Source organism: Serpula lacrymans, assembly GCF_000218685.1.
Source record: "Serpula lacrymans var. lacrymans S7.9 unplaced genomic scaffold SERLAscaffold_1, whole genome shotgun sequence".
In the NCBI taxonomy this organism is placed as follows: Eukaryota; Fungi; Basidiomycota; class Agaricomycetes; order Boletales; family Serpulaceae; genus Serpula; species Serpula lacrymans.
In genome coordinates this window covers 1,277,353-1,292,203 of record NW_006763290.1, presented here as the reverse complement: position 1 = coordinate 1,292,203, position 14,851 = coordinate 1,277,353, and the positions used below count along the sequence as shown (strand labels likewise).

The window sequence follows — 14,851 nt, the reverse complement described above, 5'->3', positions numbered from 1 at the left end:
TGACAACCCCTATCTGCCAGTCAATCTCAGGATTGTGTTTAAATAGCCAGGTCCAGCCCAAGATTAAATTAATCTTCCCTAGTTGAGTAGCTTCAGTGGTGACTCATTCTCTGTGTTCTTGGTACTCAACAACAACAGAACATTTGTGCGTGATGCAGCCACCTGCGTTAAGTGTACTGTCAATGTTATAGATGGGAATAGACACATCTAACTTTACAAGGGGGAGTCCGATTTGCTCCGCCCAGACCTGATTTATGAAGATACTGTTAGCGCCTGAATCAAGCAGTGCGCTGGTTGGGTATACTATGCCCCGGGCAAGGTTTTCCACACCAAAGTCTAAACAGATCTATTTTTGGAATAAATATGTGTGCATCAAAACACATCTTGGGATTTCTGTGAGAAGTGGCCCCGAAGAAGAAGAAGAATTATCAAAATAAACATGTTTTTCTATTTTATTTCTACCAGAATCAAGCACCCTAGTGTCTGTCTTGCTGGGGCCACACTCCAAAGGAGACGCTGGTGCAGCGGTAGTATTATAAATATTGCAGTCACAATGCTTCATACAGGTACAGGTTTCAGATAACAAATTTAGAAATCGATTTACAAATTGGGGAGCCATCCCCTTCTTTCCATTATTGCTCGTGCAACACCCCGGAGCAGGGGCAGTTGGTGCGCCTGGCACCCTTGATTATTTTTTTGTTGGGCAGCCTGCGCCCCATTTCTGCAATCTCGGGACATGTGTCCCTCTTGGCCGCAATTGTAGCAGTTCCCTTTGAATCTGCACATCTGTCCGCCCTGGACCGCACCAATATCCATAGGGGCTCCCTGCCCTGGTTGCAGCCCAAACAGCTTAAACCCGTCAGAGTGATTATGGTGGTTTGATGACCCAGGGCACCTCTGGGATACATTGTTTTTGGTGGTGGACCCACCACCAAATTGCATATCGTAGAGCTCTATGGCCCTACCATTTTTTTGAACCTCCTCAGCAGCTGCTGCAAGGTTCTCGCTCCGCATATCTTGCATGTAGAGCTGTCGGGCAATGGCCGGTGATACATTGCGCTCCAACAACTCCACTGCATGTTCATTCCCTAGACCCCCTTGGATGGAGAGGGCCAGGAACCAGGTAACAAAGTCATCCGTCCTCATGTTTCCTTGTTTGAAGGTACGGATTTGCTGATGCGCCCAGTCACGCTCAGCTTGGGGTTTGAAGTATTTTTCGATCTCGACTTTGAGATCATCCCAGGTAGGCCACACTCCCGTTGTGTAGCACTCCTGCATTCTTACTTGGGCATATTGACCCGCCACAGGTTCTTTCAGTCTTGACAGCACAGCCATCGCTATTTCAAACTCATCAGCGAACGTGTCCCAGTTTACTTTGATCCACCATTTGGCAAATTGCGCCCTATCTCCTTCAAAAGCGCTGGGGTCAGCGACGATCTCGACTTTCTTGTTGAACTTTTGCGCAACCGTAGATTCCGCTGCTGGGGCGGCTTGAATCTCGGCGAGCTGATTCGTTAACGCCTGAATCTGTGCACACATGTTGTGCAGCAGACTGTTCATATCCGGTTGTGACGACATGTCGACTTGTTCTCTTTGGTAATGTAAAAAAAAGGTAACTGAGGGTCCCCGCTTGCTATCTGTGGATCAACCTCTTCCCAGCTGAGTATCGGGTCTCAATCTCCAACTACTCACACTATAGTATTTGAAAAAGTATATAAAAAGTATTCGTAATAAACCCTGGTCCGAATGGTTGTCAGGGGGTGGTCCGCTTGTTAAGCTGCCAACCCTTCTCCAGACTGGTGGAGGCAAGTGCCCGGCCTGGGCAGAGGTATTTGAAGAAGAAGTTTTGTATTTCTAAATTTAATCAACAATAGTGTGCACACTATTGTTGATCTATAGTACTCCCCTTCACGCTGGGGTCCGCATATTAAAGGTATTGTTTCTTCTCCCAAAGCACTACAAGGCCATTGCGAAGAGTGCACCTATCTGCTATGCGGGATATTCCCAAACAATAACCAAATCTCCTTCACCCTGGAGTCCGGGTGCCCAGTGGGACTTTTTGCACAACATGTGAGAAAGTAGAAGAGCAAGTCCTAATGTAACAACCAAGGGTTAGTTACTCTGGCGCACAAAAGAACACACTATAAAGGTAGTGAATGGGGAGTGGTTACCCCTTAGGCTGCAGAGAGTTTGTTGGTATACAACAGGAGGACTCACTGAGGAGTCTCCTTGATCTATCGGGGTATTTATACTAATACAGAGTGTTTGTAGCTATGTACTGTACAGTTGATAAAAGCAGTGGCTGATGATGTCAGAGGGCGCAGCCTGTGTGATCAGCTCCACTGCATGAGAGACTTTGTGTCTAAAAGAAGAATAAAGGCAGTGTCGCGCGAGAAAGTGGAGTTAGAACAAAAAAAGAAAGTGCCACATGGCACAAAGTGTGAATTATAGTAAAAGGTTAAGGTGGAGAATGAAAATTAAAAGAAAGGTCCGAAAATTGTGTTTTCGTAACAGTAGCAATGGAAAAGGTTATGCTCTCACGCGTACATTTTATCGCATGCATCAATCATTATTTCCGCAGCCATGTGTCAGTCAGAGCAGAGATGGCCAAGCTTTTCAGTGTGTTCATGTTGAGTGAAAAATTTAGTGGCAATGACAACATGCTTTATAGTCCTCCCCCCAAACATATTTTACACCAGGAGATGGTGGATATTGGGGAAAATATGAGGAACAGCATTGAGCCCGAGTCTGATAAGGTGGGAGTGTCTGTGGAGGTTATCAATGCTGGAAGAGAGAGATACCAACTGCAGCTCCAAGATGTGAAGAAACCATCTCTCTTGTCTTTGCCTGTCGGCCATCATGATCCCCCAGGTCCACTCTTGTCTGGGCCCCGCAAGCCTTCTGTTACGCACGAAGTGCTTAACAAAGTCTGAGGGTTCGTCGAGGTTTGTAAAGAGACTTATCCGAAGACAAGTTCGAGAACATAGTTCTGAGTGGAGGTTTTCCAACGGGAGTTGGTCTTCTTCTGAATAGAAGTCTGATCTTAGGAGTCTAGCTTTGTAAGCGTAAACTGCGTAGAATTGTATTAGAAAATACTACTGCTGTTACATGGTATTTATAATGGAAAGGAATCGGTGATAGGAGTTAGGTCCTATCTAGGGCAGGTCCATCTGTTGAGGACTAAGTACTATAATAGGTACTGTGAATGTGAGAGGAACGGAAGTGTACGTGAAGGAAATGAGTCATTGGTCTGATGGTATAACTGATGAGTAAAAAGAAATGAGTAGTCCTTAAATGTCCAATAGAGATTGTAACATTACCCCCTTACTTGCTCCGAGTTTCACTGAAATTCGGTACCTTCGCCGTCCATATTGTAACTGTTGTCGTAGCTGACATCTCCATGTAATCCTTCCATCAGAATCCTATCCTCGTCTTCCCTGCGGATGGGACACCAATTGAAACTATGTCCCAGTGCACGACGGTCACAGTTGGGGCAATAGTAGGCTTCGCAATAGTATGTGCAATGATTGCTCCAACCGCAGTTTTGGCAGTATGGAGCGTTGTTACGAACACCTTCATGGTATCTTCGTCGGGTGTTGGATGAGGTGTCGGATTGGGGAGTGGTTGGATCGTCATCTCCCAGGTCGTACGTTCCTGCATACAACTGATCAATCATGGCTGCGTCGTCATCTACGTTGATTGGGTTAGAGGGAGAGCCTGTCTCAGGCCTGTGCATTGCGCCAGGCGGACTGTCTTTCTGTCCCTTCGACATACGAGACTGCCGTTTTGATGGAGTTCTGGCGGCGGGGATCCGGAGTATCACCTCTTTCCGGCCGCGTCGGGCTCCTTGTCGGTTTGTCAGGCGACGGGTTTGGGCGTTTGGCACTGGTCGAGGTGGAGATGATGGGGGAGACGGTGGTTTTGGGTTCGACCCAATGGAACGGGGACTGGATTGGCTCAACTCTTGTGAGATCGGGCTGGTTGGGACGGTGGGAATATATTTTTCCTCCGATGGGATGGGCGTAGGTCAACGGGTGATGATGTGGTAAGTGTGCTCCGGGGTAACACTGGTCTGGTCTGGGTGCGACAGGGACCGGAGGGACAAACCGGGTGGAGGAGTACTCGTACAACCGTCTCGCTCTATCCGCGTGCGAGCTTTGTTTAGCAATGTCCTCCTGCCTGATTCCAAATATTCCTTTGCTGAGTCCATCTGCCCATTCGAGGAGCTCATCCTCAAGTGTTGTTCCAAAGATTCCAAAACTAACTTTTCCATCCAGAGTGCCCGACAGATACTCAAGTCCTGACTGTTGAGCCGCGAATGCTCGCTTTCCAATGAATGTATTGAGTCTATGGCTTTCAGGAGTTCATCAGCTATGAGGTCTATGGCAAGGAAGGTATGCATGGAAGAAAGAGTGTAATACGCATGGGGGCAGCGTTTTTCGGTCTCATAAAAGAGATAGGTATAGGCGTCTTTTGCTGACATTAATTCTATGGCGTCAGTGACGTCGGCTTGGTTGTGTCGTTGCCCACGGGCAAAAGACACTTGTTCGTCGGCTAGCAAGTTGGCGTCGCCGGGTATTGAGTAGGTGGTGATAGGGAAGCCGGTGGAGTTAGAAGTGGACATGTTTTGTGTTGAGAGACAGAGGGTTGTTGGTAGTGGGGTGATTGTCTCTTCAACGCAGCTTGTGGTCCTTCTTATAGGCTTCCAGTATCTCCGCAGCATTGGTTAAGTGTTCTTCCGGTTCCCATGAGTTTTCGGAATGAGGGTAATGGCGCCATTTAATCAGGTAGCGGCGCCCGCGTTTCCAGGGTTTGTGTCTAAGAATACTTTCTACTTCGTATTCCTCTTCTTCATTGACCAGGTCAGGTGGTGGTCGGATAAAGTTCGGGCCGTGGGTGTTGGTTTCCGTATACGGCGTGAGAAGGGATGCGTGGAAAACATTGTGTATCCTCCAATGGGGAGGCAGGGATAGTCGGTAGTTCACCGGGGAAATCTTTTTTTGGATGCGGAAAGGTCCGATGCGTTTCATATTGAACTTCTTGTATTCGGTGGCTTTTTCTTGCAGGTTGGTGTTCTCTAACCACACCTTTTGTCCTTCGGAGAATCGCGTGAACTTTCCGTTGTTTTGTTTCATCATCTTGCTTCTCACGAGTTCGTGTGCTTTTAGGGCGTTTTCCCTTGCCCTAAGCAGTTCGGATAATCGTTTTTCCACTGATGGGATATTTGTGGATCCGTGTTTAGTCGGGATTCCTCGGGCTTCATATCCCATGAGGAGGTAGAATGGTGATTGGTTGTTTGTGGAGTGTGGTCTTTGGCTGTGACAGAATTCGGCAGTAGTAAGGTATTTTGCCCAGCTGTGTGGTTGGTTCTGGCAAAATATGCAGAGGTAGATCTCCAGTTCTTGATTGGATCGTTCTGTTTGTCCATCCGTCTGGGGATGATATGCAGAGGAGAGTGCGGTTTCAATGTTCAGGAGTTTGTGGAGTTCTTTGGATACTTCAGAGGCAAACTGTGGTCCCCTGTTGGATATGAGTTTATCATGCAATCCGAATTGTTTGAAGATGGAATCGTGAAAGATTTGTGTGGTTTCAAGTGCGTTGATGGTTTTATGACAAGGTGAGAGGATTACCCCCTTACTAAGTCCTTGATCTACCACGACCATTATACTGTCGTATCCTGAAGATTCTGGTAAATCAGTTATGAAGTCTACGGATAGGTACTTCATTGGTTCTGCGGTTTTTGGGGTCTGGTTTGGGATTAATGGTACGGTGGTGGGATGCATGTTTACTTTTGCTTGTTGACAAGTTGCGCATCCTTTCACGTATTCTTCCACTTGTTTCATCATGCCTGGCCACCAATAGGCCTTTTTGATCAACTGGTAGGTTTTGAGCCTTCCTGGGTGTCCTGCGGATAGGGAATCGTGGTGATCTTTGATGATTGTCTTTTGTTCTTCTACTTCGTCAATCAGTAATTTATTCTGATAAAAGAACTGTCCTTCTTCTTTTCTCCAATCGTCTTTCTTCGTTCTTCCTGGATAATTATCGTTTGTGAGCATGGCTTGCTCAATTGTGTTTTTAATTGTTCGTGTGTGATACAGGAACACTGAGGCGGGTATCATTGGTGTGTCATCGTCGTCTCCTTCTGTTTCGATGTATAAATCAGGTCTTCTTGAGAGTGCGTCAGGTACCACCATGTGGGTTCCTTGTACGTGCTCCAAGGTGTAATTGTATTGTGACAGTTCCAGCTGCCATCTTCTTTGTCGCGGTGTCAGTTTCCTGGCTTCTTGCCAGTACGTCAGGTTCTTGTGATCTGTCAGGATTTGGATTGTGTGGGGGCTTCCCAAAAGTAAGTGTTTCCACTCTTTTAAAGCTCTCATTACCGCTAATAACTCTTTGTCGTAGATCTGGTAGTTCTTTTCAGCGGGGGATAGTGTTTTGGAGAAAAATGCACATGGGTGCCATTGTCCTTGGTCATCGGGTTGCATTAATACAGCTCCTGTGGTGTGTTTGCTGGTGTCTGCAGCAATCCTTGACGGTTTCGAGGAGTCGGGAATTTGTGTTACGGGGGATTTGAGGAATTTTTGTTTCATCAATTTGAAAGTGTCGTCTTCAGTTTGGGTCCAGTTCCACTTCCTATCCTTTTCTAGTAAGGCATTCAAGGGTCTGGCAAGGTCAGAGTAATGACCGATAAACTTCCTGTAGAAGTTTCCATAATATAAGAACTTCCTTACACTTTTGGTGTCTTTTGGGATTGGCCAATCGCGGATCCCAGCGAGTTTGGCTGGATCCATCGATACCTGATTGTGGGAAACAATCATTCCTAAGTATTCAATGGTTTCCACTTTGAAGGTGCATTTTTCTAGTTTTAGGAATAGGTCGTTATCGCGTAGTCTTTTTAGAACCTGTCTTGTTCGGATTCGGAGTCTTTTGATGTTGGTGTCAAAGATGAGGATGTCATCCATGTATATGATCATCCAACCTTCATCGATGTAGTCTTTGAATTTGTTGTTCATCAGCCTTTGGAATGTTGCCGGTGAATTGCACATGCCAAAGAACATGACCGTTGGTTCGAACACTCCCTTGCTGGTTTTAAACGCAGCTTTCCATTTGTCTCCTTCTTTTATCCTTACGTTGTTGTATCCCCAACGTAGATCTAGTTCCGTAAAGATGGTGGCTCCTTTCAATTTTTCGATGAGGTCGGGTATCAGGGGTAGTGGATAGGGGTCTTTCACGGTATATGCATTCAGTTTTCTGTAATCTTGGCACGGTCGGAGTGATCCATCCTTCTTGCCGATGAAGAAGAAAGGGGACACCTGTGGCGACTTGCTTGGCCTGATGTATCCCTTTCTGTAGTTTTCCGTTAAGAACTCTGTTAATGCTTCGTTTTCTTTTGGTGCCAATGGGTATAACTTGCAATCTGTTGGTACAAATTCTGGTTTCATGTTGATTGCATGATCATATTCCCGTCGCTTGGGGAGTCTTTCCGACTTCTTTTTGTCAAAGACGTCCGAATACCCTTCATATTCATTTGGGAGGTTATGCTCCTTCTTTTCTCCGTGTATTTGCGCATGTTCCATTGCCGAGTTGACCTTTAATCGAATTGTGGTTTGAGGATAGGGCGTTTGGTCAGATACGTATCTATGAATGGTTTCATACACGTCTTCGTTTACTGCGGTTGTCCTGATTTTTGTTTCCGTGGTTGTTTGGTTCATCCTGATGGAGTGTTTGTCCAAGTTTGGTAATTCCTTGTCTTTCCAGTTAATAACGGGATTGACTTTTCGTAACCAGGGAAACCCCAGTAATACGTCTTCTCCGTCTAGTCCAGTCAATAGGAACTTTGTGAACCTGTTTTGTCCTCCTGCATCTATCCTCTGATAGGTGCAATGCATAATTTTTCCGTTTTTGTTCGTGGTTCCATCAACATTTTTACATGTTATAGGAGTTGGGAGTTTTTGGAGGGGGAGTCGGTGTCTGGTGGCGAATTTGGTGTCCATGAAGTCGTCTGTAGCTCCTGAATCTATCAGGGCTTTGGTTTCGATGGTTTTCTGTTTCAACGAGCAATCAATTTGTAAAGAGTTGGCATTGATTGTTGCTATTGTTACAGTTGCCATTTTTGACGGTACTAACATCGGGGTAGTCCGTCGTTTTAAAAACCCTCGTCTTCTAATTCTTTCATCGCCTCTGTTCTTTGATCTTCTCCTAACTCCCTCCACATCCTCATGATGTTTTGGACCCTGTCTTCTTCTACCATTGTTTTGGTGTCATCTTCCGTTTCAGTTTGACGTACCTTTCTTTCGGGAGTTTTTCCTTTGTTCCTACAATTCCTTCCTATGTGTCCTTTCTTGTTACATATGAAGCATCTTCCCTCTTTCCTCCTTGATTCTTCTTTGTCTTTGGTTAATCTTCTGATGCTAGTGGATGGTCCATTTTTGCGATTTCTGTTGTTCTGTCTTTCTTTGTTTCTGGCGCCCCATGCTCCTTCCGAGACAGCGTTGGCACTGATCCAGTTAGCGTCTAGGTTCGCTACTGTGCTCATCCAGTCTTCGATGGTGAGTAGTTCCTTTCCGGTGAGTGCCCCACAAAGGAGGGGTGGCCGGATAGCCTTTTGATAAACCATGATCATGGCTTCATTGTTGATGCCACTTTTCCCAGCATCTAGCATGAACCTTGAGTTAAACGCTACTGCATTTTCTCCTTGTTCCATCTTCATTTTCATCAAGGTGGCCGAGGCCGTTCCTTTGACGTTTGCCGTTCTGAAACTGGCTGTGAAGGTTTTCATGAAGTCTGCCCATGTGGGGTAGGCATTCTTCTCTTTGTATTTGGTCATCTTGGCTTCGCTCCATGAGGCGGCGTTGCCGTCCTTCATGTAGCTGAGGGCCACATATACCTTTTTCTTGTCGGAGTTGTAGATGGTGTCGTTGATATCAAAGTGTAGATCGGTGGACAATATCCACCTTTGGGCTTTATCTGGGGTTCCATCGAAGTCATCAATTTTCCCAATCATTGTGGGTTTGGGGGGTGCAGCGTTAGATATGGTGTGTGGTGGTGGGATGTGGGATGGAGCAGGTGCGGCGGGGAGTATTTGTGGAGTGGGAGGTGGTATCGGGTCGCCGCCTGTTGCAAACTCTTCAAAGTCATTCTCGTCGTAGAGGTTTTCTACGGTTACTGGGGGATCATGTTGTGTTGTGGGCAGTAGCTGTGGGTGGCTTCCTGCGTAGTACTGTAGCCAACATGTTCTGGCTTCATAGAAAGCGTCTGCTTGTTCTCTGGTGTGGAGTCGGGTTACGTCTGGTTGGGGAAAGGGAGATGGTGCTGCTATCCTTTCTTGTCGGGATGACGTCGGTGGGGTTGCTGTTTGTGGGTTGTCTGAGCTTCCTCTTGCTCTCTGGGATCTGGTTGTTGGTCGTTGCAACGTCTTGTCGACTTTTTCTTCCCAAACCTAAATAGGTGGGACTTCTGGTTAGAATACAATTCTTTTGTTACGCACAAAGTGCTTAACAAAGTCTGAGGGTTTGTTGAGGTTTGTAAAGAGACTTATCCGAAGACAAGTTTGAGAACATAGTTCTGAGTGGAGGTTTTCCAACGGGAGTTGGTCTTCTTCTGAATAGAAGTCTGATCTTAGGAGTCTAGCTTTGTAAGCGTAAACTGCGTAGAATCGTATTAGAGAATACTACTGCTGTTACATGGTATTTATAATGGAAAGGAATAGGTGATAGGAGTTAGGTCCTATCTAGGGCAGGTCCATTTGTTGAGGACTAAGTACTATAATAGGTACTGTGAATGCGAGAGGAACGGAAGTGTACGTGAAGGAAATGAGTCATCGGTCTGATGGTATAACCGATGAGTAAAAAGAAATGAGTAGTCCTTAAATATCCAATAGAGATTGTAACACCTTCAAGTGGAAGTAAACACACTTCAGATGGAAATAAAGGGGAGGAGCCTGTCAGCAAGCACCTGAGATCAACACGCACCCATAGCAGTCGGAAAAAGTAAAAGGAGGTACTTTTTTTGTCTTTTATTTTACAATTATGAGCAAATCCTGAACTGTGCCTATAGAATGTATTGCTATCAGTCACAGTGTAGTCTGTAGCTTAACATGTAATCTTTAGGTTCAATGATATGTATTCAGATTGTTGTATTTTTGCCTCACTGACCTTTGCCGTCATTGTGCTTGTCACGTAAATGCCCATCCATCTGATCCAGTAGGTGCCTCCCTCTCTATGTCTACGGAGGAGGATCCTACAATCTGTTCTGTTTGTCACAAGAAGCTTAAAACTCCCTAGGGCCTGATATCCTATCTGTTGTCAGCAAGAAGCTGCAAGTGGTATAACAAAGGGAAGCTATAAAGTTTGACAATTCCAGGAGAACTTTATAAGGGCAATGATATGGAGATAAGGGAAGTACCTGATATGTTAGCTGATGAACTTAGACTTATGGATGAAGACCCAGAAGATGTGGTGGATGACTACTATGATTGTCTCTATGACCTTATTCCCACAGAATCTGAGAAGAATATGGCTGGACCCTCAAAGCTTCCTGATGAAAATGATGAGGAGTGTATTGAGGTACCACACCCTCCTGCAGGCAAGGTGATTAGGATGGATAAAACAGTATATGAAAGATGGAGGAGAGAATTTGGAGCTGAGGATATGGATGGGGATATGGATATGGATTCAGATATGTCAGATGGATCAGGGAACATTTTTGCACCCTTTGCGTCAGAGCTAGACTGGAGGGTTGCTTGCTGGGCTATACAGGATGGAATAGGCCATATATCATTTGATACATTAATGACAATACCAGGGGTACGTCACCTCTTCTCTCTTTCAAGCACATATACTGATTTATCTATTTCAACCAAGGTGACGGATAAATTAGGTCTATCCTACCATAACATATATGGGCTCCATAAGCTGGTTGATTGTGTTCCAGAATATGCTACTTGGAAAACTAGAGAATTGTGGTTCAGGAATAGTCCTCAGCATAAGCATATGGTTTATCATCGTGATTTTATTGAAGCTATCAAGTCCTTGCTAGGAAATCCAGCTCATGCCAAGGTCATTGTCTACAGGCCCAAGCGCATCTTCACCAATGCTTCAAAATCTCACAGGATTTACAATGAGATGTGGGCCAGAGATTGGTGGAACACAGCACAGGCAGGTGGCATGAATCTAAATGTGTCACCGCTGCACATGATTGTGGGAATGAAGCCCCATCTTGGACACTTATCACATGATCATTTAGAAGTTTCTAGAAAAATGACATCATCAGCTGAGTAATATTCAAACTCAGCTTATCTATGATGCAGAATACTATAGTGAATCACCCTCATCTAACACAAGCAAAACTGGAGAACCTTTGCTGATGAATAATGATGTTACCTTTTGCATCTTGTGCTTAATCAATCAAACAAATCGACAACAATCCTAATTAAATTGTTGTTTAATGGCCTGAAGAGACTAACATTGAAATAGAAGAGTTCAACATCCGCTTGGACCCCCATCACCATTCAACCTAGTCTCCCACCAACACTACTTGCCCCTGCCTGCCCCCCTCCGAGCCAGGGTCTTGTAATAAGCGGGAGACTTGGGATGGGTTGAGCATGCCTGGCTTGGAACCGCTAAGAGTTTGCAGACCTACATTGTGGGGTTCTGCAGGCATAATAATCGCAATTATAATGTAAAACACCACAGATGACTTATATTTGATAGCCAGCACTTTTTGAAAAGCTAAGGAGGGGGTTGATAGCAAGTGTCATGTTAAAACACCACAAATGCTGAAACCACAGATAGTTTATTGTACTAGTAACTACAATAATGCAAGCCAATTCTTCCAAAAAACAATAATGCTTGTGCAATTGCAAAGAACACTGCAAAGGAGCTAGACTTGTCCCTGAATGAACATGATATTGACATGCACCTTATTGCAGAAACCCCAACATTCCCATTGATCTGCAAGATGAAGAACATCAGCTAAGACAAAATATACCAGAACAACTCTCAAGTTCCTTGAACAGCTCCAAAATCCAACCCAAGAACAACTCAATATTGATGACCCCCATGTACGAGCATCAATCAACTTATTTCTTTCTATCATCAACTTGTCAGAAAATGTCTACAACAAATTTTGAGATGTCTATCATTGACTACACCCAGAATATGCTGAAAAAATCCTCTCCTTTTATCAGGTCAAAAGGCTAGTAGCTGAGCTCAGCGGCATACAATCCCTTGTACATGATATGTGCATCTTGCCATGCCCCACATTTACAGGTCCTTTTTCTCAGCTTGACTCATGTCCTCTATGCAACAAACCCCACTATAACCAGTTTCATCTAGCACAAAGTAATGGTCAAAAGAAAATTCCATGACAAACCTTTCACATAATCCCCATTGGCCCGCAGTTACAGGTGTTACGGCAAGACCCTAAAGGAGCTAAAAACATGATGTATTGTCATAGGGAAACCACCAGGATTTTTGAAGAGCTCAAGACAACACAATCAGTACAAACATTCAACAATATATAATCTGGCAAATTCTACCTTGACAAAGTCAAAAATGACCATATTAAACCAAAGGACCCTGTCCTCATGCTATCAATTGATGGCACTCAATTGTATCTACAAGGCTTTGGATTGCTTAATGTACATCTGGGTGACATTCAATCTCTCACCAGACAAACGATACAAGAGAAAACACATCTTTCCAGGCGGGTTTATCCCTGGTCCTAACAAGCCCAAGAATCTCAGGTTATTCCTGTACCCGGGCTAACATCATGCCTCGGAAATTCAAAAGGAGGGTTTCCAAGCATGGGACGCACATAAAAAATTGCTATTCACCAACAATCCATACATTTTTGTGAGCTCAGCAGATGGTCCTGCCATGATCTACATTATGAGTCTTGTAGGCTATCATGGCAAATACGGCTGCTGCATCTTTTGTGGCCTTGTAGGATGACATAAATCAAATATGTCTCACTACTATCCAGCTCTTTTGAAGCCAAACAACTATGACAATGAGAGTTGCTCTCATAAAAACATTATCATTTGTGCACTCCCCACTGCATCTTCAAAATGATACCACAAAAATCTAAGTAAGGTTGTTCAGTCTCCAAACAAAAGTCAATACAAGAACTATTAAGAACAAAGCTTGAAGGAAGTGTCTAGCCACTTGCTGAGAGCAATCAGGGACTGGAACTAGAGTCCAATGTGAGTAACTTTATTATTAGAGAGTATGACAGGTATACAGTACCTAGAGTCCAATGTGAGTAACTAGAGAATAGGAAGTATTGGACTCTGCAGTACTGTCCGAAGTTTTGTAAACAAAGGTAAACAAAGCAGCCACAAAGGCGAAATAATAGAGAACACAATCAATAGTGAATGATAGAAGAATAGATAGAGAAAGGAATGAAAATATATAGGTAGCACAAAGGTGCAGAATCACCAAAACTAACAAGAACAACTGTTTGGAAACCTGTATCTCAAAACCCAGTATACTATTGGGCTTACAACCATCCCACATTCTCCCCATCCTATTCTGTTTTGGCTCTGACATTATGCATCTCATCTCGATCAACATCCTGGACCTACTTATTCCACTCTGGCGTGGGACATTTGAGTGCAATAAAGACAATGACAAATTGAACTGGGACTGGGCCATTCTAACAGGAGATATCTGAAATGTCAGTCCAACGTGGTCAAGCTGTCGCAAATGCAACTATGCACCTTCCTGGATCTTTCAACAGGTCTCCTCAAAATCCTGCAGAGAAGATAAACACAGGCTACAAAGCCTGGGAGTATCTTCTCTACGTCTTTGGTCTAGGCCCTGCACTCTTTTATGGAGTCTTTGCAGACAAATACTGGAAGAATTATTGCAAGCTTGTTCGTGCAGCCCGCATAATTTGTTACAATTAACATACCAGCAACTACTTACGCTTCACTTTTTTGTACTTTTACTTTTCATTTTCCATGTCACATGACCAGTCATGTGACACATCACCTGACCGGTGTCTAGGCTCACCATGTGACTGGTCACATGCTAAACATTGGACTTTAAACTTTATTTACAACTGTACAGTACCTGATGTATTTTAGTATATATACAGGAGCAATACATGGGGAAGGACTCAGCGAGTCCTCCTGTTGTCTAGCACAACAAACTTGTTGAAACCTGAGGGGTGATCCCTCCTTTCTCTCTTCTTCTCTTGCTTGTCTGAGTTGTGCGCCAGAGTAAGAAACACTTGGTCATTACAGTCTTGTCCTTTTTTACTTTGACAACGAGAGTCTAATATAGTTGAAAAAAATGAGTAAAAAACAAGTAAATTGAAACATACCAACTCTCCTGGCTCTGTAGGACTAAATTTGAGTGAATATGTGTCCCAGTCTGATGAAATACCAGTAACATTGAGAACCAGAATATTCTTGCGCAACAAAAAGTGATCAGTGTCTATAGAGATTGCTTGTGATAAGATAAAATGATAGAGTTGGTGTTGGCAATCAGAGGCTCAGAGTTCAAACTTACTGGCAGAGAATGGATATAAGAAGTAATATTTTTTTTGAGTTACCTATCACTATACCATATTTTATCATGAGACTGACAATCCCGGAAAACCAGAATAATAGTGATATGACAAGTTTGGCTATGATAGAAAGTTCATTGAAGTCAGCTATGGTCAGTTTGAGTGAAATTAAATACCATATACTCATTTTTTCATTGGTAAACAATGCAGCAACTGTTGACAATGTGTTCATTATCACCAGAGCTATCACCAAATATAGATAGGTCCTATAATGGGATTAGTTACAATGCTGTAATGAGTCAAATCAAAGAGCTCAAGATGATGATCTTAGAGTATT

The 14,851-nt window shown here is 44.0% G+C and overlaps 5 protein-coding genes across 5 annotated transcripts; 2 read left to right on the top strand and 3 right to left on the bottom strand.

Annotated features, from left to right (window-relative positions):
- Positions 1–600: 600 nt before the first annotated feature.
- Positions 601–1,578, bottom strand: SERLADRAFT_431856 (uncharacterized protein; the record flags this gene model as incomplete). The annotated part of the gene is made up of 1 exon (XM_007312158.1): positions 601–1,578. The coding sequence occupies one exon, from the start codon at positions 1,576–1,578 to the stop codon at positions 601–603; it is 978 nt and encodes a 325-aa protein (XP_007312220.1).
- A 2,059-nt stretch (positions 1,579–3,637) lies between these two features.
- SERLADRAFT_375570 (uncharacterized protein) lies at positions 3,638–3,935 on the top strand (the record flags this gene model as incomplete). Its single annotated transcript, XM_007312157.1, has 1 exon — positions 3,638–3,935. A coding segment is annotated over one exon (230 nt), but the record flags the coding sequence as incomplete, so codon positions are not given.
- A 3,843-nt stretch (positions 3,936–7,778) lies between these two features.
- SERLADRAFT_344862 (uncharacterized protein) lies at positions 7,779–8,111 on the bottom strand (the record flags this gene model as incomplete). The annotated part of the gene is made up of 1 exon (XM_007312156.1): positions 7,779–8,111. A coding segment is annotated over one exon (333 nt), but the record flags the coding sequence as incomplete, so codon positions are not given.
- Positions 8,112–8,146: 35 nt separating this feature from the next.
- On the bottom strand, positions 8,147–10,166 carry SERLADRAFT_431853 (uncharacterized protein; the record flags this gene model as incomplete). Its single annotated transcript, XM_007312155.1, has 2 exons — positions 8,147–9,439; positions 10,155–10,166. 2 exons carry the CDS (start codon positions 10,164–10,166, stop codon positions 8,147–8,149), a joined length of 1,305 nt encoding a protein of 434 aa, XP_007312217.1.
- A 219-nt stretch (positions 10,167–10,385) lies between these two features.
- SERLADRAFT_431852 (uncharacterized protein) lies at positions 10,386–11,279 on the top strand (the record flags this gene model as incomplete). The annotated part of the gene is made up of 2 exons (XM_007312154.1): positions 10,386–10,805; positions 10,863–11,279. The coding sequence occupies 2 exons, from the start codon at positions 10,386–10,388 to the stop codon at positions 11,277–11,279; spliced, it is 837 nt and encodes a 278-aa protein (XP_007312216.1).
- Positions 11,280–14,851: the final 3,572 nt, after the last annotated feature.